Raw genomic sequence first — 26,233 nt, forward strand, 5'->3', positions numbered from 1 at the left:
ACTGTTATTAAATACACAAGACTTGTGGGAAAGTGATGTTGGAAAATGTTTTCGACTAAGGAGGGCGTCAGTGTTGCGTGGAGCATGCAAAATTGTAAAGGGTCTAATTAGATCTTGCAGCCGCGGAAAGAGGTAGCACTTTTCACCCTATTTCCGAAATTTTTGGACAGTAATGATAAATACACGCTGATTGACAATTTAAATATACAGAATTACAGCTAAATTTCAAATATGTCACTTAGACGTGACATTAATAAAATCAGTTTTATTTGTAAACATAAGAATAGCTCGATGTTTGTAGTATGTTCTGAAGTTTTTAATGTTTTTGAGGCTCCAGCGCAGGTGAATGCAGAATGCAATGGTTGCTTCAATAGCTGCAACTAATAAATAAATTTAAAAAACAAATTAAATTACTTATCCAGTTTTAAGTAGCAGTCAGTGATTAACCGAACCGACTGCAGGCAGGTGCAATACCTGTTGGAATAAACTTGTCCTTACGTTATCAGACAGCATTGGGGGGGGGGGGGATCCAATTAGTGATGTAAAACGAGGTCATTTTTGAGTACATCACCGGATAAAAATGTGTGTTCTTACCCTTAGGGTATGCAGTAGGGGCGGATCCAACTCTGTAGCCGTGAGCGTATTTTAATGGTACTCTAGAACTTGACCAAAATAGATAGCTTTCATTGGCTTCCTCTTCCTGGTTGAACATCTGTTCGTGTTGCTAGGAGACAGGTCAGCTGGCCATAATTATCCATACAATGTTAGCGCGTGTCGAATATACCATTTGTTATCTTAATTAAACTATTCATTTCTAGTACTGCGCAGTGGGGGGGGGGAAGGGATAGGAATGAATGAATGAATGATAAGAAATAAGTGGCAGTGAATATCTCTCAACAAGAATGAGTAATTAGTATCTAAATGGCCAAAGATAAAACGAAAGAAAAAATTAAATACTATTAATAATGCATTCATTACACATGTCTGTATGATCGTTTGTTTTCGTTGTATTAATTCTGTTTTCGAAAATCGGTAACTCCATTATTGGAAGATAAAACAAAGCTATAAAAGAATGGAAATATCATGGTATAAATAACGCATAGTGTTGTAGTTCGCAGATTTCGTCGTTGCCATAGGCTAAACGTGTCTGCCTACGCTAGCTTTTGTAAATGGAATAGCCACGCAATCTGTCATTGCAGCCATATACGGAAACTAGTAGCTGCTTTTCACGTTGTACTACTATATTCTGAAACTCTATCAGTAGGATTTAGATTTTCAGAATTACTTCCTGAAAAATTTCGCCTGTAGAAATAATGTAAAAGTTTACTGATAGTAGAAAAGATAATGCTAAAAATGTAAACACTATACTTTGGTTATTCTAGAAAGTCTCAACAAAAATTGTTTCTGATACTATCAGAAGTATGATTTGAAGACGTATATAGTAAAAATGGAAAAATCTGTTTTAAGTGGATGAAATATATATAAAACATTGATTTGTTTTTAATGCATCTTTAGCGCGGTCTATTTATTAGTTAATAATTCTTATCCATATATTAGTGCGCGAGTATAACTTCAAAGTTTTCGATAGCACCCTACTTTGTTTTGTAATGTTTATGCACAAGATTTCCAAATTTAAATCATAAAAAAATTTCACATGCGTAAACAAAGCGAAAGTTTGGAAGAAACTTTCTTCCCAAGATTTAAAATTTCTTAAGATGCATAGAATAAATTCATCATATATACTCAAATGCGAAACAGTATTGAACTGGCTTCTCACTCTTATTTACAGCTTTTTTTTTTCTTTTTTTTTTTGCAGTGTCCGCTGTTCTCCTGACGGCAGGTCAAAGGAGCAACGAAATCTTTAAATGTCCAGAACAGTTTGGATATTATCCAGATAAGGATGACTGCAGTAAATACTACGTGTGCGTTTTCGGAGATTCTCTTCACGAGAAGTGTACGAGCGGCCTTTATTTTAATAAAGGTCTACTCATGTGCGATTGGCCGAGAAATGTAAGAGATTGCACATTACAAGGTAAGTAAACAAAGTGGTTTAATAAAACTTGTAACGAATTACCTAAGTAGCAGAACAGTCCTGATCATGAGGGATTTCAAATTTTGCTTGAAGATTTTTTAAGAAAAATTCATTTGCAGTTCTTAGAGCTTTTAGGTTTATATATTTTCCGACTTGTAACTACGAACGATTTTAAACCTATAGTACATTAGTACTATCCGTGTGAACCAGGGTTTCTCTTATTTTGACATAATTCGGAAACCCAGCTCTCGAGACCAAACACGGAACATTTCTAGCTACTTCAGACCTCCAATAAATCTCTCTCTCCTTCTCATTCCTCTAGGACGGGTTGAGTCCCCTCCTAATGAGGGGTTTCTGACGTATTAATGCAACCGGTTCGCCACTCTTCTGCTGCATCCCCTAAGGGCAATATTCATGACTAATCCGTGTGTGTTCTCCGGCCGGTTTGCGGGATGAAAAACCCTGCTGTCCACGCCTAAGACCGGCTAACTTGGCTATGGCTGAGGAAGATTCTTGAGCTCCTCACGTCGTCGACGGGAATCGAACCTGGGACACTCCTTCCCCAGGCATAGGGTTGCGAAGCGCATAGCCACTAGGCTAACCGCGCGGACCTCCAGTAAATAGGGCGATGAAATTCATCTACCATCTGAAGACATTCACAAAATATCTATGCCCAAGCTGGGATTCGAATCTTATCCTGTCGATGCAGATTCGCTAGCGGATAGCGATTAACCTATCCGGCAATATGGCAACAAAGTTAAGATATTCTGTTTAATTTAGAAAGGCGAACATTTATTTCTTGAGATGAATTAATGCACTTTGTTTTTATGTAAATCTTAAATTAGTAATAATAATAAACTGTTCGAATAGCAGAAGCATTGTTATCTTCAAAATTAGACTAAAAGATTATATTTCTAGCAGGCTTTTAAAAACTCCATAACTAAAAACCACTGTTCAGAAGGATGACAACCAAAATGGTGTAGAAATAAATTACTATTTACATTTATATGCACTACATTAATTAAATATGCACAATTCAGAACATTTTGCAAATACGTACGCATTTTCTTTTCAGTGGTTTTCTCTACACTAGTTAGCAGATAACACAATGACCCATTTGCATTCAAGCCAAGTTGCTCAACAACTTATTCCACTATCTTAACTGCCATTTAATTAAGTGAAAATGCCGTAAATTAAGGGGATGTTGCTTTAAGAACGGAAACCTCACGGCACTTCGATTTTACCTTAGTTATAACTTACTACTAAAAAAGCTGTTATTAAGAAAATAAAGGGCTTTTGGGTGGATAACTTGAATTAAAACCACACCCCATCTGAAGTGCTCAGATATTCACTAGGTCGTCGTGTGGCTATTAAGTAACAAGGTGGGATTCAAAGAAAACAATAACATAATTAATAATACAGTTTTATGCTTTCTTTCATGCCAGTATTGTTAAGTTTAATTTTCAAGTCGATTACGAGCGGGTGCGAAACCTCAGCAGAACGATGAAAGCCGATATTTGGCTGAAAACGGAGATCCTCGATTGAAATATTGCCATTTATATATAAAATACTGCAAGATATTCCTAAAGTAATTATTATTTTTTTTTTACATAATCCGGCAACCCTGCTCTAGAGTTCAAACATCTCTAGTAAACAGGAGATTAGTCTCACAGTAGGCGACGAAAACTCGTCTTCTACCTAAACTCAGTGACCGAAATCCTTGCCACGAGAGGACACGAACCCACAGCTCGTTTATTGGAGAGGGTGTATACTACCACTTGGTCAATCAAGCTGCGAAACACAAACCATGTGTGGTTGTAATTGTCAGTTTCTGGACAATTTTCTTCATAAATGAACCAGCTTTTTTAAAATTAGCAAGGAAATTTCGAATAACTGTTATTACTGTTTCTAATCTTATTGCTGAAATAATTATTCTTCTGTTAATGAAAGGGAATTTAATAACTTAATATTTAAAATCCTATTAAATTTTGGCGTCATTTCAATTTTAGTATCAATCGGATGTTTTTTAAACAGCAGAATTAGGCAAAAATTTGTCTACAGTACAATAATTGCATACTGAAACAAACCCTTCAATTACCCGTTGTAAAGTTATACCTCCTAATTCTTTTTTTTTTCCCGGTAATGGAAATAGTTCATTGAAACAAATTGCTACGTAATCATCTGTGGTTTTCATATTGGCCAAATTTCACGGAATTTCATGAATCGTGATGATAGTAGCACTTGAGCATCTTTGCTCTTCGTAGTTGCTGAGGTAGAAGTCAGATGTGTAATTACTGTAATTCAGAGATCTGTTACTAAAACCATGAAACTTCACAAAATAAAAGAGTCCGATGAATGAAGACATTTCGAGTTAAAGCTTACATAATTTTGTTTAAAAATTAGGAGGCATTACCTTTCAGCACATCCTTATAATTTAAGAAAAATTCAAAAATTATTAATTATTTATTTTCTATAGGGTAAACGGCCCCGCCTACTCCCTATACGGGAACGACATAGGCGTTAGCTGATTTTTTTTCTTTCTGATTTTATTTTCTATTCAATCCATTTTTTGTTACAGGTTCAGTTCACATTTAGTGGAAGGATGTTTGTACCAGTTCCAGTGGTCGCGGGTACAAATCGAACTATTCTAAATAATATTTCGTAATTATCTAGAACTGTGAGAATCTTGTTAAAACTTTGAAAGCATACAATTGAAGAAAACGAACCAGTTTTTTTTCCCCATTGTCCTATATCCTTGCATTGTTTTAAACCGTGTCAACTATAGTTCATTAAGATGATTACAGAGATGTCGCCGAAATCCATCCTTTTTCTTTTGTTATCGAAGATTTAGCAATGTTGCCATAGGAGAAAGAGAAAAAAAAAAAAAAAACTAATTCTTCAAAACGAGCTAAGGGTTAAGGGTGTTTATTTAGCAAACGCATGTCAGAACACTCCCCTTTAGGCTAAGAGCCATTTCCTTTCCATTGAATAAGAAAACCGTGCTTAATTTTCCAAGCGACCCACAAGGTCTAATTCGTGAAATCTAAATGATACCATGGCGGGTGGGGTTAATAGTCGGTTGTAGGTTCGCTGTAGTTTGGAACAAGGAGGTAAGGTTGCTGCTCTAATTTACCCAAGTATTACAAGAAATCAAATTAATGACGCGACACGAACATTAGCAAAACTGCACGTGTCTCAATAGCCTACTTTCCTAGTGTAAAATGAGGACACACCGTTACTTGTTGACTTATTAACATCCGTTTTTGAAGAATCGCAGAAAAGATGCGTACAAGTCCGATTCTTAAAAAAAAAAAAAAAAAAAAAAAAAAAAATTGCGAATCTGAAAATAAACTTTTGCATTTTGTTCCACGAAACCAAACCTATTGTAGGTTTGGGGAAGCTTGTAGTTTAACTCGAACTGAATAACAAGAGGGGGGCAAATGGTAACTGGCATCTTGCTCTCCTCAGTATTAATTTTATAAAGGGGGTGAGGCATTTGTAACGATGGTATTACGAGCTACATTTCTTTCCAATATGATGTGTCATGCTACGCACACTTCATTACAGCATTCTTTCGCCACCTCAAAATAGCATCCTTTCTCGCCCAAAGGCGAGAAAGGATGCTAACCTGATTCATTTCCGTGCAAGAAATATAACTAAATGAAATGACTACTAAAATTTTATCAGAGTAACATTTCGTTTTTTGTTTGTACCTGTCGCAGAAATGTTCGTTTTTTAATCCCCGAGTAAACGCCCTGAGCCCTTTTGAATTTCCAAAGTAACCTATTTTGCTCAATGAGCGATTTCCCGTCAGATTAGAAAGCTCAACTCGAGGGATTTTATCTCGTTGTAGCCAAATTGCATCAAGATGCAAGGCGCTGCAAAAATGATACAGGAGCATTCATTTGATTTCATTATACTTCAGTTTATGCGAATGTCACGCGCTGTAAAAACAGAGGGAAAAAAATCCCTAATTTACTATAGCAATATCCATATATTAATGCATGTGCATTCGCGATAACTAAATTATGCGAGTTTTTTGCTGACATCAAATATTGCTCGGTAACCCAGTGGTCTGGGATGATTCCAGACTAGGCGCATTTTAGCACCTAATACAAGTGGGAGTCTTCTCCATCATATAACTTTTTTTTTTGGGGGGGGGATTATAATATAACGTAACATAATATAAATATGAACATTGTATTTGAAAAAAAAATTAATTTGCATATATTTGTACATACAGAATTATATTCAGAGTTCATTTATTCATATCTCAAGTCTATCTTGCGTTAAAGTAACTGTATTTCCTGTTTGACTACATTCACAGATTGAAATAAAACCAGTTTGTCATTAACATTTCATTAGTAATATCTGAAATATTCTCAAATACCTGCTAACCGTAACTGGTGTTAAGGTTGAATGAACACCAATTACATGCGCGCGCGCGCACACACACACACACACACACAATCTTTTTTTTTTTTTTTTTTTCGCATCACGGGATTAATTATTTTTTTCTTTTCGTTATTAAAGATTTTGGCTATTGTGATCTCTTTGCACACTTCTGTTATAATTTTATTGTAAAGTACATTTTTCCTTACTGTCACCATAGTCCTAAAAGGAACCCAAAGATTTGAGTGAATAGTTACTATCACGAGAAGAGCATTGAACTTTGAGAGCGGAAGGAAGGGAGGGCAACTACCTCTGACATCAGGAAATACTTCCTACTTATACCTTCCAAAGGTGACAATAGTCATTCATCAGCACCAGTATAATTCCTTTTCGAGGAGATATTGCATTCTCTACTTGAGCACCCTTGGAGAAATGAAGTATGCGTGACACCGAACTAAAAGTGCCAGAGCTAACTTTGCACGACTCGAGAATTAGTTACAGCAGGAATGTTCAGCTGTCAAATATTACAAAATTCATTTTGCATTAACAATAAGCCAGTCGTTCAGTTAACAATTCTCAGCCAGAAAGAATTGTAAAGTTAACGTTTCATACCACACTAATGATTTCATATTTGCTTGAGTCTTCAAAATTGGCTGCTGCAGTGTATTCAAATCACCGTGTGTGTTGTGAGTGAGAAAGAGAGATGAAATGAAATAGTCATACATTACAGTTTAAGCAGCAACGTATCCCAGATCCACCGAATGATTAAAATCTTTCTGTGTTATTTTACTCCAAAGAGAGCCATAGTTACGGCCACACAAGGCGGGCGCAATTTCGGTTTTTATACAGGTGATTCTAAATGAAGTTAATCATTCGTGTCATAAAAACTATTGAACATAAAAGCGAAACTGCACAGAATCTTAGTGGTTAGTTTTGTTGTTTAGGTAACCATCTGAGATTTCGTCTATTTTTTAATGCCACCAAGGATATTGATGATTTTTCTCTATCGTGTTACTCGTTGATGTGTGTTATTTCACAGCGTTTTTAGTCAATTACATCAGACATTATTACTTCTCGAGTGTGCTGGCGGTGAGCCAGAGTTCTGTTCTCTGTATTGTCCTAAGACTCGTAAATGTATTAAAGACATTTTGTGTAATAAATGTAATATACTATTCCGTGGCAATGGCCAGTCATGAATCTGCTGTCGCCATATTATTACTGTATTTGGGAAATAAATATTCAATATGAATATTTGTGTGAAGTGTTACATTTCTGATATCTACCTACTGTTGAGCTTGTAAACTTGTCTCTTTTTTTTTTTTTCCTCTTAAAGATCCAAGTACTATGAACACAAGAGGGAGACTGCAATTTAGAAGTGGCTACTCTGTTATTTATTAGTGGCATTGTTACTCATAGGAGAGCCTTCGTGGCTACAGTGTCGGTGTATAGATGAAGCGCTTTGGAAAGACCTGGGTTCGAATCCCGTCTAGGCGTGAAGAACCTTTATCAGGCATCTCAACTGTAGGTGAATTGACTGATCTCACGCGGAGGCGGAAGGGGAGGGGTGGTTTCGTCCCGCAACCAGGAAAATCGGCCAGTAGAAGAACACAAATTTACAAACAAAAGAACTTTTAGGCAAAAAGCTTAATCACCTTCTCCTTGAATTGTGGTTACGAAATCCAAGGATATTTGGAAAGTTGTGGGCGCGTAAGTATCTGTAGGAACTACTGATGATAATTTGTTACTCTTATGATGGTATTTGCATTCTTAACAATTGAAACAATAATGCGAACCAAATAACCGCTTCTTCTAACTCAACCATCCTGCTTGCTCAATGCTTTGCTCACATTTTTTCCATACGATTTTTTTTAGATGAAATGGGTAAAACAGCTCAAGAATGACTGAAATCGGTTGAACTTTACTTCCTTCTCTTCTCTACAACCACCTCCATTTTGGTCCGATTGCGACGAAATTCTTAGACATTACGAAACAAATTTCCCGTGTTGGTCAACATCGATTGAAATTGAATAATCTGCATGCGGAAAGCATGAAAAACTATTTTCAATTTAATTTTTGTTCAATCTTCCTGATTTGGTAGACTGCATCCAATTTCCTACAACCATCGAATAAAAGAGCAAAAGCAATAATATTTTATTTAGAACTTGAGTCTTATAAGTGAATGTGACTTTTGCTACGTCTCTTTAAGTGTGCGCCTGTGTTATCAGTAAATGAAACTGGAAGTGCACGAAATGTTTTAACGACTGCTCACTGTCTTATTCTTAAAATTTATTTATTCAATAGCCAGTCTCTACTTCTCCGTTCTGCAAAGATCGACTAATTCTAGAACCAAATTATCCTCGCTGTCTAGAATAGAATAAGGTTTAATTCTTCTGCAGACCTAGCCAGGAAGTTTATCGAGAAGCTAGGCAAGCCTAGTGCTTGTTCTTGGAAACTTAATGTTCTGAAAATGATCGATAGCTTTTTAAGTAACGAACATTCATAATCATTTTCTAGATATTTCACTACTTAAACAAATTCTCTATCTCTCTCTTTAATATCACTCTTTCCAAACTTTTAGAGATGATCGTCTACGAAACAGATGAGAGTTTTTGAATTTTATTAATACGAAGAATAACAATGTCAAGTTAAGTCTTATATATAGACTCTATTCTCAATTCTTTTAGTTTTGAAGACAATATTGCAAGCAGCGGGATCAAAATATTTTTGCAGGGTTTAAAGATCCTCTTGTGCAATTAAAAAATAATCGAGGTAATACTGCTTCTATTGTAAAATTTAATTACCGACGTCCTCCGTATCTAGTGTCATTCGAATGTTATCGTTGTTTCTCAGATGTGAACTAATCAAAGTTTGCTTTAGTTGCCTCTTTTTCTAAATGTTGATTACATAACATTCCTTTTCCGCGAATAATGGATCTGGGGGAAATACTAAAAACCTGTTTAACGAGTTAACGTGTATTATAAAAATGTAAATAGACATCTACATTTTTCCAACAAACAACATGATTGGCACTAACTTCTAGTCTTTTTTTATTCTTCAGGCAACAGCCAGGCCACACGAGCGCCATTTACCCAGCGTTCCTCCTATTCCACCACAAGCCGTCCGTACAGGAGCAGAAGCGGAACTGTAAAGCAGCAACAAGTGGTCAAACGCATCAGTCCAACGACCACCACCACAGTTGCTACTCGGAGTAGTTCGAATTCTTATCGTCCTCCAATCAGTCGCAATTCGAGCGACAATCTCTTGCGTGTCTCGCAGCCCGCCACTGTCAGAAGAGTACCAAAAGTGACTGCAGCACCTCCTGTGACGTACTCTACTAATACTAGGACTTCAACGGCCAGACAGCAATATGTCATTCCAGCGACCAAGATCGTCAGCACTGCTTTACCGCCGACTACTACTTCACGGAGGTCGCAGTCCAGATACAGTGGATACAACTCCTACAGGAGAGGCGAAGATGATACCGATGACGAAAATGATCCGGAATACGATGATGACGAAGACGATACAGATAATCGCAACTCCGATCTTCCTAATATCAACGTGTATGTGAGACCCCTATACACCACTCCCTCTTCTAGAGGCCAAACTCAGTACCGACGTCCTCCAGCGCCTACAGCTGCCGTTCCATCTAGGAACAGCGGAAATACTATCGGCTATCGTAGCGCTGTACGTACTACTGCTTCCCCAACCAAAGCCACGGGGATTTATGTGTACAACGTGCGAACCAGGAATGATAATGCGGCTGTTCGATCTTTTCCTAGTGCCAAGAAAGACGCTCTCGTTCGTGTCCAGAACTCAGGAGACGTCGCCGTCCAGGCTCGTTACAGTAACGGACCAAGACAGTCACTAGATGGCACCGAAACCCTGGATGCTCAGTTCGGCACGAATCCGGTATCGATCCAGTTGCCTTATGGCAATGCTCGTCAACAGTCGTTCACTTACAGTAGTGATGCCAAGAAACGCGCCAATGACCTTCGTTCAGAATCACCAAAGTATCAATTTGATGATGATCCCGAGCAAGTGGATGACGAATATTACGATTACTATGATGACGACGAAGACGATGACGAACCGGATCCGGTAATTACCCAAGTGCCCTACACACCTCGATCAAGAGTTACGATTAAAGTGCAGCGTCCCGAGCCGACGATTAGGACAACTATCCGGACAACTACCACTACCACCTTAGCCCCGACCACTCGAACATCCGGACGTCGTTTACCTTTCGGCATCAGTCGTCCAGCAACTAAACCACCGTTGCTGGGACCCAGACCCCCACCTGAACCCCCATCTAGACCACCTTCTCTTTATTCCACACCCCGTCCTCTCTCTCTGGCCCAGACTTGTGAACCATCTAAGTGTCGACTTCCAGACTGCCGCTGCGGAGGAGCGGAAGTCCCAGAAGGACTCACTGCCAAACAAATTCCGCAGATAGTAATGATAACATTCGATGACGCCGTCAACGATCTGAATTACGAAATTTTTGCCGAAATCTTTGAAGGTAGAAAGAATCCGAACGGATGTCCTCTGCTTGGCACGTTCTACGTGTCACACGAATGGACCGACTACGGTATGGTGCAAACCCTTTATTCCCGAGGTCACGAGATGGCATCTCATTCAATCACGTGAGTACTAAATGTTGATAGTAATTTACTTATTCATATATAAAGCCTTGATTAATGGGATAATATTAGCGACCGTAACTAGGATCAGGATGGATAAAATTTTTATTGAAATTTTCTGTTTGGGATTGCGAGTAATAAAACTTATGGAATGATCTCAATTTTGGTTTTAATTGGACCCATTATAAGCTAGAAACGGCGCTAATGTAATGAGGAACATATCGTGGAACTTGGCTTTTTACGATGGATCTTTGATTTTCCATACTTGTTTTTTCTTATTGCACTAATTACAACATCATATACACAGCCTAAAAGAGATTAAAAATTATTTTATTCTGTAGTCTTCCGACTCCATAGAGATACCCGTATATAATAATACGCTGGTCTCATAGCCTTAGTTGTTTCAGCCATAATTTCCTTCAATTTTGCTGAATTGTTTTTGAAGATGGAATCCGAATGTGCACTCTGTTTAGTTATGTACAATGCATGTTGAAGGAAAAAATCGAATAAAAGCCGTGAACTCTTGGAATCAGTAATTTTCTATTTGGGATACTGGAACACTTTAGTTCTTACATAGTCGACAGCAGTGAGCGAAGAGAACTCATGAGTTGAATGGGCCAATCCTAAGAATGTGAGATTCTTCGAAAATTTCTTGCTTGTCATGTCAAGCAAGAAATTTAAAAGACCGTTAAAGTGAAGAAATCTTCGTAACTTTGTCATTTTCAATGATAGTTACATTTCTCGTTTCTTGATTGAGTTTGACACTCAATTTTCCATCGGCTGGTAATGGAGTATACAGTTTATCTTGAGTGTGATGAGGCTTTTTAAAATTTCCCAAACGGATCTATCACCGATAGATCACCCTATGATAATATTTTTCGAAGCCCGTTTTACGTTCCACGTGGCGTTGACATTACACACACGCATCTTCACTCTCGAGTAAGTGCAGATCATATGCAATGACACGGATATACATAGCAGTTTCATTCTAAAACCAGGAGTACTCGAACTCATTTCAACACTGCATGTTACATAGACAGGTTGAAGACAATTTCTTGCGTTTCAAGTTGCGGGGTCATTCAGAAACACTGCATTATTAGCAAATTCCTAAATACTGTATATTGTTCAAGAAGTTCGCTGTGTTCTCCAGAAAGCTACGAACGTTTTTTAATCTTCGTTTTACGAGTATTTTGAAATTAATAGGTCGTGAAAAAAATTATTGAACTACAGCACGAACAGATAGTGTCCAAATGCAACAAAACCAATGTTTCAATAGTGTTAGCCACTGTATAATATAATTTAACCTTATCAAAATATCGATTCATTCAGGCGTACATAGTGTTGAAGGCAATAATGTACATATTTGGATTGACTTAGTCCTTATTTTTGGATTAACCTAAGAATGATGCTCATACTGCTCTGGGTGACTATTGTCAACAGCCCCATCTTGCATTATAATGCAACAACAGTTTGTTGCCTGATGGGGGATACAACTGCATTCACATGAATGCTGAACGAGTGCATTTAATAATTCATAAATAATTTAATAAAACAGCCACCTGCTGGATAAAAAGTCAACATTGCAGTGTGAACTTGAACGGCAACGAAGTTCAGATATTCCTTAGAAGACATTCCGTGACCTTCCAGCAATATCAGGGTACTTGTTCCATACCAACAGAACATGCCCCACACCATGACCCTACCACCAGAGCTTTGAGTTGTGTTCGCAAAGCAAACTGGGTTCATTGCTTCATGGAGCTCCAGCCAAACTCTCTCGTCGGACCACACGACTTTCTTCCAGTGTCCACTCAGTGTTCCTGACAACACTATAGAGCTTTCTGGTTCTTCGCCGAAATCAGTGGTTTCCGTATTGGCATGCGATTGCCAATACAGATCCCCTTGAATTCCCTGCGCATAGTTCGGTGAGATACGAGTCGGGAACGGCCTTCATTAAATTCTTTGGTCAACTGCTGCACACACACAGGAAGTTCTACTTGTCCATACAATGACAGCGAGCCCGTTCTTGACAGACTGTCTTAGCACCACAGTTATGCCTCTTAGACAAGCCATATAGGTTATTTTTCTGCTGATTAAACACTTGGGATATCAATTTTGAGAAACCAGTCAGTACTGATGTTTTCAAATCCGTGACTGCAGCCAAACGGGCATCCCCAAAGAGTCCTTCATCGAACTCCGCAAGATCTTTTGTTTTTCCCGGTGTGATCAACACTGGTAACAATTACTGACCAGCAGTATTCTTAAATAGTTGCCTAGAACACGTGGTGACGCACGTGACCTAGTATTTTGCTATACCCAGTGTAAGTGTCGTTCACGTGTATCTGCATAAAGGAGGTTTCTCTTATTCAGTGACGGTATGTGCAGGGTCGGCTCTTGCATAGGCACTGCGGAACTGCAGCACCTCCAATTTTTCTCGATATATAAATATATTTATTAATTTATTTATATTTGCTTGTAATATTTACTTTTATCATCAACAATCCTATACAATTCTCTTATTTTGTATATAAAAAAAAAATAAAAATTCATCTTGTAGCACTCAGGAGGACGCTAGCTAGCAGCACTGTGTTTACCACAGTGTCATATTGCTACGCACGCAAACATATGCACGTCATAGTGAGATGCGAGCTATTAGCGTAATGCGGCACTGTCCGTCGGGCAGTTCCACTGTTGTTTATATGCAGTTTGCGTCAGTAGCAGTGTTCGTAGTGCTTATCGTGTTTACTCCGTCTCTTTAAATATTTAGACATATTACAATTAAAGACATAACATTTGTTATAGTTTTTATTTTAGAACATTATTGGGGTTATGATAATTGATTTTATTTTTAAGTAATTTTGAATTATACCAAACTGTGTAATTATATTGATAATAAACAATATTATTTCATGTTTAATTTTTTTTTAAATTTTTACCATAATTTTGATATGTTATCCAAATACGTGTACACTGTACAGCGTGTATGTATATTTCGAAAGTTGTAGCAAAGCACCCCCATGATTTCAAGCCAGAGCCACCACTGGGTGTGTGTATAGTATGCTGTATAGATCAAATTTGCAGGAGCGAATTCTCCATGCTTGCTGCGCAAGCTCATTAATTGAGAAGGAAGTAATATTTATTTGTTAATAAATGCCTACATTTATAAGAATTCCATATAGGCTTTTATTTTTGTAGACGGAAGACGTCTTAAGCTTGCGCGGCAATAATTGAGCTTTGCGTTGCGTATCGAAGGCCGATGTTTGCTCGTCTAGTCAAAGCTTCCAGGTCCTCGCAGCAGCACTATGATTTGATGCGCGCGCATAGCCATTTCACATCGGCTCACTCTGTTGCTTAAACACAGGCCATACGCAGGTCAACGTAGCTCTAGCCAGTGAGCTTCAGCCAGCCTTTACAAGTGTGCGTGTTGCTTGGGAAAATTAAGTTACAACCAACTTTTTATGACGATGTTATTGACCAGTTCATAAAGAAGAACCGCAGAGTACAATTTGTATTCAAGCAGCTAAATTGAAAAAGATAGAATATCATTTGTATGATTAAATGTACATAAATTTCTAAATATATAGTTTTAAATGGTTAGTAGTTCATTATTCTGCTGATCAGACTTCAATCACACCTCTCACTCCCTGAATGATAACAAGAGCAAGCGTGAATTTCAAGACCAGCATTCGCCCCTTCAGGTTATCGATAAAACCGTTAACACACAGCCTTTGCATTTCAATCGGTGAAAAGCAGCTGTTCAATTAAGTTACATTATCGAATAACGGGCTGCTGAGGTCTAAACGTTTTATATTATAATACGGATGTAAATCTCTTAATTTGATTCTTGCTTACTATGCAACATTAAATTTTAAAATAAAATGCATTTGCGCAAATTTCAGATCCAATTTCAAATGAGTTAAAGAAGTCATTTTTCCTTTTTTACTATGGTAAATGGGGGAAACAAAAGTTGATTTAAAAAGTGCAGATCGTCTTGAATAAAAGTGTCACGATGTCTGGGATCCCTGTAAAGACTAATTCTGGCATTGATCTGTTGAGATCGACATTCAAAAAAAAGTTTAATTTTTCATCTTTGCCATAAATGCACTTTTTAGAACCTGTTTTCGTTATTGCACTGGGGGATCGATATGTTTCTTCCACGTAATTGCACATCAACATAAAGAAAAAAAAGTGAAAATATATCACTTCAGAGCAAAGGCTCCAAATTAGTTTTCTTCGCTACCTGTGGTAACTCTTCTTTGCGTATGGATACTTAGTAGGCGAAAATAATAAACATCAGATCAGTACAATATTTCAGTTCAATTTTTCTTTTATTGAACATTTTACAGACGATATTCAAAGTACTGTAATTGTAAATATAAACATTTTCCACAATGAGAAGTGAAATTTGTACTTGTGTAACAAATTTCGAAGATTATTATCAGTTAGACGAGATCGTTTTTTTTTTTTTTAAGGACGTTCATTTTTTGTAATGTCGAGCAACACTGCAGAACTGGATGCTTCAATATTCAAAGGAAAGTACTTACGTTCAGAGCATGTTATAAGTGACATCATATAATTGTCTTTGCATAAAGCTGATACATATCAGAATGCTTCCCCCCTCCCCGTCTCCTCTACGTTCTGGAACTCGTTTCAAATATCTGACTTCTCAGTACATCTGTTTATATTGAGTTCAGTTGATCGAACTGAATTATTACGTGACACCTCAAAGGAATCTTATAGAGACGGACTCCACATCATCCACCATCTCCACTAATTCAACTTCATGTACACATAACGCCATCTAGTGTCCAATAGTATTTTTTTGTTAAACTGCGTATGTCCTCTAGAATTGCTTTTGTCAAGACGAGAATCGAACGCAAATCTTTACTGGTTGAAGAGTGCAATGTCCCGTTCCTCTTCCAATTATGCTACGGAGACATTCGAAGTCTCAAAAAAACAATAATTTTTTAAAGAAATAACTCATAGTTATAGCTAAGAATTTTATTTTTCTTCGAATTTAATTTGGAATTGACAATTAAATGCACATGAAAAACATTTTATTAATTAAAGCAGCTTTTTAGTTTTTATTCTAAACATTTTGCATTATTGACCTACAATGAAAGCTGTCGTATAACAAGATTGTCAAATCTAAACTTTTTCATAAGTGTACGTAAATTTACGTAAGAAAAATAGTTCTTGTACCATTGACAATGGTAGAAGAACTGCTTTTCGACTGTGGGCAATGAAATGTAATTCCAAATACACAATTTTTCTTGAACAGGCACAGCCATGGGGAAAAATTTTCCAAGGCCAATTGGTATAAAGAGATTCACGGACAACGAGAGATAATGCATTTGTACGGTGGGGTGAAGATGGAAGACGTCCGAGGAATGAGGGCTCCTTTCCTTCAGGTTGGAGGCAACAACATGTTCGATATGTTGTTTGAGGCGAATTTCACCTACGACTCTTCGATGCCTGTGCTGAACAACAATCCCCCATTTTACCCTTATACACTAGATTATGCTCTTAATCATGAATGCATGATTCCACCCTGCCCAACGAAATCATTTCCAGGATTATGGGAGGTATGTATATGTTAATTTTTTTTTTTTTAAATTCATATAAAAAGGAAAGTACTTTCATTGAAAGTAACTAAACTTAATTACCTTGTTTGCATTTATTTGGAATTAAAATCTACATCACATTAGCAGCATCTCCATGCTACTAATGAGACTGGGGATGGGGTAATAAAGTAAATCACTGTGAAATCCTGTTACATGGGACTTGCAAGTAAAAAATCTCACTACACACCACTCTGTAATAATGATCTGGCCGTTGTCATCAAAATATATATCGAATCCAGAAAATTCTTTTGAGTCAACTTCGTATTTGATTGAGTAATTTGGATCTGTATCCAGTTAGGTAGAGCGAATGACGTGGTCATTCCAACCTACAGGATGGTTCGAATCCTACCGTGAACATGGATGCTTCATGAATGTTTTTTAGGTGGACGATTTTCTGATCAGAGGCTTGAAGTGGTCTACAGATTTACAACTTTTCATGGGTGGATTTCATCTGAATTTTTTTTAGGTTTTCGTAACTCTAACAAACCCAGTTTATTGAGGTGAAAATAAAAAAAACTCATTGTAGACAATGCACTCTTAATTCTAAAGTCTGTTGTTTTATTGGTCGGAGTGATAAATATTTAGTCATAAATGTGGCTGACTATCGATTTTTCAAACGTTCTCCACTTTTTATCATCGCCGAAGTTGAGTGTTTTCCCGCTCAACTTCGGAATTGTCAGATGAGAGAGAACATGTTTATTTTAATTAGTATTATTTGTACGCATGTTCTGCAGTAGTTTTTATTGTTTTAAAATCCGGAGTTCCGGAAGAAAAGAAAAACCATTAAAATGGTGTGGGGTAGGAGAAACCTTGAAAACTGATTGCATTCGAACCTATAATGGAATTTTTTTCCCTTTCAAATTGAAGCATCGTGAAATTACCAGATTGCTTTATAGATCATCAAATTCCTGATATGTACACCCAAGGGGTGTTCAAGATATTATGACAGTACTACATGAAAAACTTGCATCACCACTAACTTCCTATCTGCAATTTTCCTCAAGATCGATCTGTTACCTGTCAAGACTCCAACATTATCAGATGTCATATTTGCCACTTTTTACCATATCACTCCACCTATATCTTGGTCTTTTTCTGAGTCTTTTTCCTGCCAACCTGGCAGAGAACACTTGTTTTGCTAATCTTTCCTTTCCCATTCTGTTTAAGTGACCATACCACCTGAGATTAAGCTCTGCTAACAAACATCTTCGTTTTTAATATGATATTGCCATTGATGCTATCTGTTTACTCGCCTAATCTTTTTCGGGATTCTCATATCTGTGGTCTCTAAGTATCTTCCTTTTGGTCAAAGATAAATACTTAAAATGGAACGAGCGAATAATACAATATATTATATTAAATGGCAAGAAGTTTTATTCTCTTTATAAATCATTTAACTAAGCTTGTGAAACCAAAGTTTTCGCATAAAGTATCTTTACGAGTAGCTACCCTATATAGGGACTGTTGAACTCGCATCAATTGCCTCAGTGTATCGAGTGCGTCGATCAGGATCAGAGTGTAATGTAATTTGTTAGGAGGTGAACGATAGAAATTCACCTGTCTTTACTTCAGAAAAGTGTGTCTAAAAGAAAAATTAACCCAGAATTGCCCATTAGAATTGTTGTGACAACCATCTTAAAAATGAAACTCGTCTACCCTCAAGATATCAAATTAAAAATTATACATAAAGCTTATTTAATTTTTGTTATCTACTGGTATAGTCTGTATGATAATTGATGATCATCCTGTTTTCTACCCGCTACAGGGGGAAGGCCTCTCCCATTGCGAGAGGGTTGGGTCTACTTTTTCCATGGTGACCCAGTCCATCTTGGGAGAGTGGTATGATAATACAGAAAAATTTGTACGTCCTTTTATTTTAACTTCAACATTCTGCAAATTTTTGCATTAGAGAGAAAATAGTAAGCAGGTTAATTCGGCCTTTGGCAGGCTAACCATCAGGAGTAGTTCGTGAAAATGCCAACTTTTTTTTTTGTTGACGCGACCTGAAACAGATCAAAACTTGTTCACCGCTTGAAGCATTCGAAAGGCTTCCCCTCTAACACAGGTTAAATTTATTTTTTTCTAAAGGTACAATTTGTAAATTACGAACAGACACTACATTTTGTTTGGCATAAACATCATTGCAACCGAATTAATCTTTTAAAATGCAGTCGGAAGATCGACTTCTTTTCTCAGAAGGAAAAGACATTTGGGTTTTGAATCCCATCTAGGACTCTTCCACTGAAAGCGAATTATATGGTCTCATCAGAAAGCTGATAGGGTTTAATCTAACCATGAATTATAATTTTCCTCAACATAACTAAAACAAGTCGTAACAGTCAACCGACAATTTTTTAAACCTTTTATCATAAATTGACGTTTTTTTGAACTTAAGTACAATGTCAAATTCTTAAGCATTGTAATAGCAATCATTTTATTGCTCCCACCCACGAAAGGTTACTTTTGCACACCTAGAGTACATTTTGTACGGTGGGTAGGCTAAGGATTTTTTTCCTCCTATTTTTATCAATTTATTACCCGACACGAGCTACGTAGGTTTAGTATTAATTCTGAATAATCCTAACGTTAACAGTTATTTTACGATAGTATCCGATTTCATTATTTTTATTATCTTTTCAATATTTTTTGAAATGGGTTTTCTTTCATTTACGAAGGAAACAGAGAAGAGATAAGGCAAAGTGTTGGAAATAATGATTTCATTATTTCCAACACTTTGATCATGTTGTGGTGGTGCACATAACTTGCATTTTAATTGAGACTTCGAATGTAGTCTAGGGGATATGAGTTTTTAAAGATGTCTGATATTTGTGAGTTTGGTATTTTATATATAACTTTTTTATTTTATTTTTATAATTTCTCTTAATGCAAATATTACATGACACCTCCAAGGAATCCAAGTAATCGTCGCGGGAGGCACTCTACTATACTCCGCTACACACACAACTAACCGTCACCACTACCACCACCAACAGTAAATTTTTTTGTCTGTAAATTGCGCCTGACTCGTCTTCAAATGGAAAAAAAAAAAAAAAAAAAAAAAAAAACCACAAAGAATCCTCTCCTAACGAGGAGACTCGAACCTAGGCCTTTTTCAATCGAAGGGCGCAATATACCGCTATATTTCCATTTGCGTCAAGGAGGCATGTATTGTTATAAGTCTTTGCAATTTTTATGTGAAACATGTTTTTTTCATAATCCATTTCATTTCGTTAGTAGGTTTATAAGCATTCATTTATTGATTAAAATCTAACTGCTTTAGTTAATAACCACATTTTGAAATATGGCACTTGGGTAGGGAGTGAGCCTGCAGCCAGCCTAAATAGCTGCAAGAAAATTGTCAGTGCTTCCAAAACAGAATTTGAAAGAGAAAAAAAACAGGAAAGTTGCAGCCTTTCCAAACGGCCCGCCGAGCCTTTGGTCTCTTGCCAAAGCAATTGGTCGTAACGTCTGCCCAACACTATTCCCACCACATCACACCCAGATGGCTCTATTGCATCATCACCCACAGAAAAATCCGACCACCTGGCTTCACACTTTGCCAGGAGAATGCACACGTAACTGACAATGTTACCCCCCCCCCAACCATTCCAGATGCCCAATATACAATGCCCCTATATCGTTTTGCCAAAAAAGATCAGATAAATATTGTCTTCCTGTCTGGATGCACACTATGTGCGATGGTTCCTTATCTCACCATTCAACTAATGCTAGGGTTCCACAAGGTTCTGTTCTCTCACCAATTCTCTTTCTTCTATATCAATGACATACTTCAGCTTACCTCCAACCCAATACAGTTTTGCAGACGACAGCACATTGCACTTCTCCCTTTCATTTGATAAACCTTATTCCATACAACTCGCCTCAACCAGCACTGCCCTCAATCATGATCACCATCCTCCAAAGGGGGTTCAGATAACCTCGTCAATTTCAATGCTAATAAAACCAGTACTCTATCTTATAAAGAAGAACCATTTTCTCCCAGTATTAGCTTTGACAACACCCAAATTTCTAGACAATTTGAGATTTGTCTTCTTGCAATTACTCTGACAACAAGCATCTTCTGGCATAAACACGTCACAAGTATTGCATCCTCAGTTTCCAAAAAACTAGGATTTCTGTTTCGCTCAAGACGTTACTTCACCCCTGAAGAGCTGTTAACCTTATACAAATCTACCCAGCTATCGAATACTACTCTCGCATTTGGAGTGGGAGTCCCACTTTCGCACAGCCGTTTGGTTTCTGTAATTTGTGTATTCTACAAATATTTCCATGGCCAATGTTCATCTGAAATAGCATCAATAATTCCCTACTGAGCACTACGTCCGCTGGAACACGCGTGCAGCTGCTGCCCAACTTCCCATACAGTCTACCTTGAAACCCACAGAACAAGTTTCTATTCCTGCTCCTTCATCCCTACTGCTGTATTGTGGAACAGTCTCCCCTTCATTCCCAAGTAATACAATATAGAAGCTTTTAAATCAAATGTAAACAAGTTTTTCCTTTCCTTTCCTTTCCCAACCCACTACATATACACGGTAGTAACGTACTATAGGTTGATTAACGTGTATGGGCTAAAAAAAAAAAAAAAAACGTGCTGAAATTAAGAACACAACCGTCTTATGTTTCTCAAATGAACAATGCTAAATCGAAAGTTTTTAGCATTTCTTCGCTACAGGTGGGAAATATAAATGGAAGCTGTTATTAATCATTAATTTTTTGTGGAAGGTAAGAGTTATGAATAGGTAGTAAATTCGAAACTAAATTAAAGAACAGACTGATGTTAAATATCTATAAACATGTGGTATCACTTAAATATAATTGGAAACCGAAACACATCGCCCCACACGTTTCATGAAACATAATGACGATATAAACCAGTTGGAACCAAAAGAGAAAATCGAGTAAAAGTTGTCAAGCAGACTGCAAAAATAAATAAAATTAATAATAATAAAGAAAAATACATCCCTAATAAAATTTTTGATTCTAGTTGCTGACTAGAGAAACTTTGTCCTAAGCCTTTGTTCAACCGCTAACTGAATCAGTTGATCTCTGACACGGCTTTTTCTCCCGTAGAACATTCGCACTATTTTAGACAATGTGCAATGGGGGGGGGGGGGGGATTAGGAGACCACGAGATAACGGGCAGTTATGTTGTATTCTCTTCCTTGAATGATTTCACTTAATGATTTTGTCTTGGACTAGCAATCAGCAGGTGCGGTTGTGCAGATTGTGCCCCGCAAATGGGCGCTTGAAGATAAGGGGCGCATTTCACCAAGGGAAATAATAAAAAATTAAAAAAAATATATATACATTTTTTTCTTATTCTTGAATTATATCGTACTATATAAATTACAAATTATAGTTAATGCAAAAAAAAATGAAATTTTAAATCTGTCAAATTTTTATGAATTCTTAATAATCTAACAACATTTTAAACTTAATACATCACCAGTTTTATTATAATTTGTTTGAAGTGAAACGTTGTCAATATTACCACAGATTTTATTTCACAGAGAAAACATCGACTCAGCGAAAATTGTGTAAATATTCTCGATTATTTATTATATTTTTAGTGGAAATTATTAGTTTAAGACAGATCGTGAAACCATTCTTACGCTGTGCTGCCCTTTGTGGATGTGTGAATTGTGGCTGAAACAGTGAATTGCTCTGCAAATTTTAGGGTTTTTTTTTTTTATTCCGCTCATTCATTAAATTTAGTAGTTAATGATGCAGCTGAGTTTCTGTGAAACTAAATATTTTGGGGTAATACAGGAATTATATAATTTTTTTCAATATCTGTGAAGCGTCGGGCTATATTAAAAAAAACATATTCGTGTTTAAAATTTAAAACCACTCGCTGCTGCTATGTGGGAAAGTAGAGTAGAAGCAATAAAGCCACTTAAAAACATCAAGGAAATTTACCAGGCTCTTTTTGATATTACTGAAGATGAAACTAAAGATATCGATTCTAGAGTTCAGGCAGACAAATTACTGTAATTTCAAAGATTTATTCGTTTAAATTTATTTGCTCTGTTCATGTTCGGTACGAAATCTTAAGTCTCCTAAATGTTGCAAGCAAAATAATGCAGAATACGACATTTGATATAATATAGGAAAAATTACAGAAAATCTTGATTATTTTATTCAAGAATTAAATACTTGCTGAACAGACCAATATTTTGAAAATATTATTAGAACTGCAAAAGAAGTAGCAAACGATCTTAATATTGATCCTATTTTTCAAGACATTCGCAAAATAACAAAAATGTTTGGTTACGAAGCATCAGATGAGACAACGCATGATCCTAAACAAAATTTTAAAATACATTTTTTATTTTAGACACGACAACTTCAGTCACGGAAAGATTCATACTCTTAAAACAACATAGCAAGGGATTTTGATAAGAGACATTATCAAATTAAAGGATTGGAGCGATGAAGATTTAATGAAACATTGTAAAGATTTGCACTTAAAACTGAGCGACAATCAAGATTCCGATAATCGCGATATTGATGGTATAATTCTGAGGAATTAAAAACTTTGCAATGTTTTATTAAAAACGACTCGGGATGTTTTAAATATATATGCGAAAATAAATTAACCGACACGTTTCCGAATACTACGATTGTAATGCGTATTTATTTAACATTACCAATATCCGTAGCATCAGGTGAAAGAAGTATTTCAAAATTGAAACCAATAAAAAATTATTTGCAGTCAACAATGTCTGGAGAGCGTCTGTAACGGATTTATCAATTGAAAATAATATTATTGATTCATTAGGCATTAAAGATACAGTATTATTAAAAATTTTGTGGCTGCCAACGCAAGACGGATAAATATGTAAAATAAATCTACATTTATTTTACATATTTAATTTTTGACTATATAACAATCCTAATTGTTATATAGTCAAAAGCATATCTCCAAATTATCTTTATGTAATAACATTTCTTTTTATATTAAAATAAAAGTAATATTTGCTTATATATAATATTGTTGTATTTATACATTAACGAAATAAACATTTTTGAAAATTTTTATTATTAAAAATTCCTTATAAATGAATTTTCTTTATTTTCTATATTTTTCTTATATATTTCTATATATAAGAAATTCCTTATTAATGAATTTTAGTGATTACAATATTCTACTATTGTTAAATAAAATTTATTTTTATGTATGCGTATAAACTGTTGTTTACTTTTAACAAAGTGAAATATTTCGCAAAAAGTTTTCGTGGAAACTTATTTTTTGGCGCTGAAAAAAGTTTTGCACAAGGGCACCTCCTACCCACGGCGTGGCACTGGCTATCAGTAATTGGCGAAGGGTGGAGGTTGGCTGTCCACTAGTGTCCAAAAGTTAGGGATAAATATCGTCTACATCCTTTTTGAGGAATAAAAGTCGTTGGTAGTAATTTATTCGATGCAAAAGAAACGAGATCAGCCACTCCAACTTTCCTGTTTTCTTATGTCTTGAGACTGGAAGCAAATTAAACTTGATAAGAGAATTTAAGTTGAAGTAAAATAGTAAGATTTATTACTGTTTAATTTTAGTTTAAGCTACAGCTAGCATTAAGCATTCGTGAAAACAGAGTAATTTAAGCCGTGTTTACCCAAAATGAAATACCATAGTCACGAGTGAACACTTAGTAAGGTAGCCAATTAAAGACCACATACAAACTCAACATTAAATTCCTATAAAATAATAATTATCCGGAGGGTTCAAAGCCAACTAAAGTAGTCATTGAAGAGTGTACTTATTCTGAAATGGTATGTACATTTAAAAGTGCTTGTCCATGCGCTCTTCACCTTTTAATTATACTTTTTATTCCCAGTTAATGAAAGTAAACCACTTTATAAGTAAATTTTATTGATCAGCAGTTTAGTGGATGGAGCTTATACCCAAAAGTAAGCATTTCATTTTACAATGATAGGTCAGCGGTCTATCATTTCCAGTTACCTTGGCGTCCTAGAAACCTAATTAATACCACAGGGTAGTTAATGCTATCTGCATTTTTGTGAATTGTATTTATTCCTTGCTTGTCTTACGGGATTAAAAAAAAAAAAACTCGAATTTTTAGATGGAAAAAATCATCTCACCCCCATTCGAGACAGGCTAACTTACTTTCAATTGAAAAGTCTTTATAAACATTCGCGTCCTAGGCAGAATTCATATCCAGATTTTTCCGACCGAAGGGCATTGTCGTTACCGGCTGAACTATGCTGTAATATTTATTTCAGAACAAGGATCTCGAGATCTTGTAAACCCTCTTCTTATGAGATAATGTTGTGATGATATGTCTTCGGCTAATTAAGTTTTTTTAATTAATACATTAATTACTTCCAAAATATTTTTAACTTGTTTATTTTTCAGGTTGGTATGGTGATGTGGAATGATTACAGAGGAGGTCGATGCTCCATGGGTGACGCTTGTGCTAATCCCGATGACGAAGAGGGCGTTTATGAAATGCTGTTGAAAAATTTTAACCGTCATTATACAACAAACCGAGCTCCATTCGGTTTATTTTACCACGCAGCCTGGTTTACAACTCAACATCATCGCAGGGCATTCATGAGATTCGTCGAACATATCAATTCCAAAAATGACATTTTCATTGTAACCAACTGGCAGATGATACAGTGGATGAGAGATCCCACGCCGCTATCAAGGATCAATAACTTCGAACCTTGGCAATGCAAAAAGAAAAGTGACAAACCACCTTCTTGTCATCATCCTAAAGTATGCAACATTGCCTACCAGGGAAGCTCTCGTAATATGAAAACATGCCAGCCGTGTCCTTCTGTCTATCCTTGGACAGGCAAAACAGGTTTCCAAGACAGATATAGTGGATGAAATTATCAGGAAAGAGCTGATCATTTGAATAGACTTCAGAAAAAAAAAATTACTGTTAAAAGCCACAAGATGGAATAAGAATTTAATTTCTATCACTCCCATTCACCAATATTATACATTTTTATCGTCCCTCTACTGGAGATTTTGGAAAATAGTACTTCAGACGTAATGTCTTCTGCGGATGTTGAAATACACACTGGAAACAATGATTCTGCTGGTACACATTAGTTAGTGACGAAGTGATAATTTCACAAAATATTTGCACATTATTTCCCGTTATTAATGTGTAATAATTTGAGTGTAGAAATTTTAACTATTAAATTTTAACAAATCTCATTTAACTTTCGTGAAATCGTACATTCACATACACTTTAGGCTAAAATGACAAAAATAAATTAAATCTTAAGATCAGTGTAAAAGAAATGTTTCCTTGAATCAGTTCACAAAAAAAAAAAAAAAAAGTAAAAATGGCTGCACTTTTTTTTTTTTAAAAAAACCTTCTTGTACACCTAATTAATTACAAATAAAATTTATTTAAAAAGAAAAAAAATACACGATAAACTACGATCATTTTATTCCACATCATGTTTTTTAAATAAGTCATTTACAAAATAGTATACGGATGAATATAAAACTTGTCAAGAGTTTGTTGCAAGGCAAGAAACTG

The 26,233-nt window shown here is 36.2% G+C and overlaps 1 protein-coding gene across 1 annotated transcript in view; it reads left to right on the forward strand.

Moving 5' to 3' along the window:
* LOC150097655 (uncharacterized) overlaps positions 1-25,566 on the forward strand; it is an 81,793-nt gene extending 56,227 nt beyond the window's left edge. The window contains exons 2-5 of the mRNA XM_090406968.1: positions 1,817-2,032; positions 9,483-11,070; positions 16,346-16,649; positions 25,087-25,566. Coding sequence (XP_090263094.1) covers positions 1,817-2,032; positions 9,483-11,070; positions 16,346-16,649; positions 25,087-25,566 — 2,588 coding nt within the window. The remainder of the gene's footprint in view (positions 1-1,816; positions 2,033-9,482; positions 11,071-16,345; positions 16,650-25,086) is intronic.
* Positions 25,567-26,233: the final 667 nt, after the last annotated feature.

Source organism: Typopeltis vanoorti, chromosome 17 (assembly GCF_054136105.1).
Source record: "Typopeltis vanoorti isolate ZY-2024b chromosome 17, IOZ_Tvanoo_1.0, whole genome shotgun sequence".
In the NCBI taxonomy this organism is placed as follows: domain Eukaryota; kingdom Metazoa; phylum Arthropoda; class Arachnida; order Uropygi; family Thelyphonidae; genus Typopeltis; species Typopeltis vanoorti.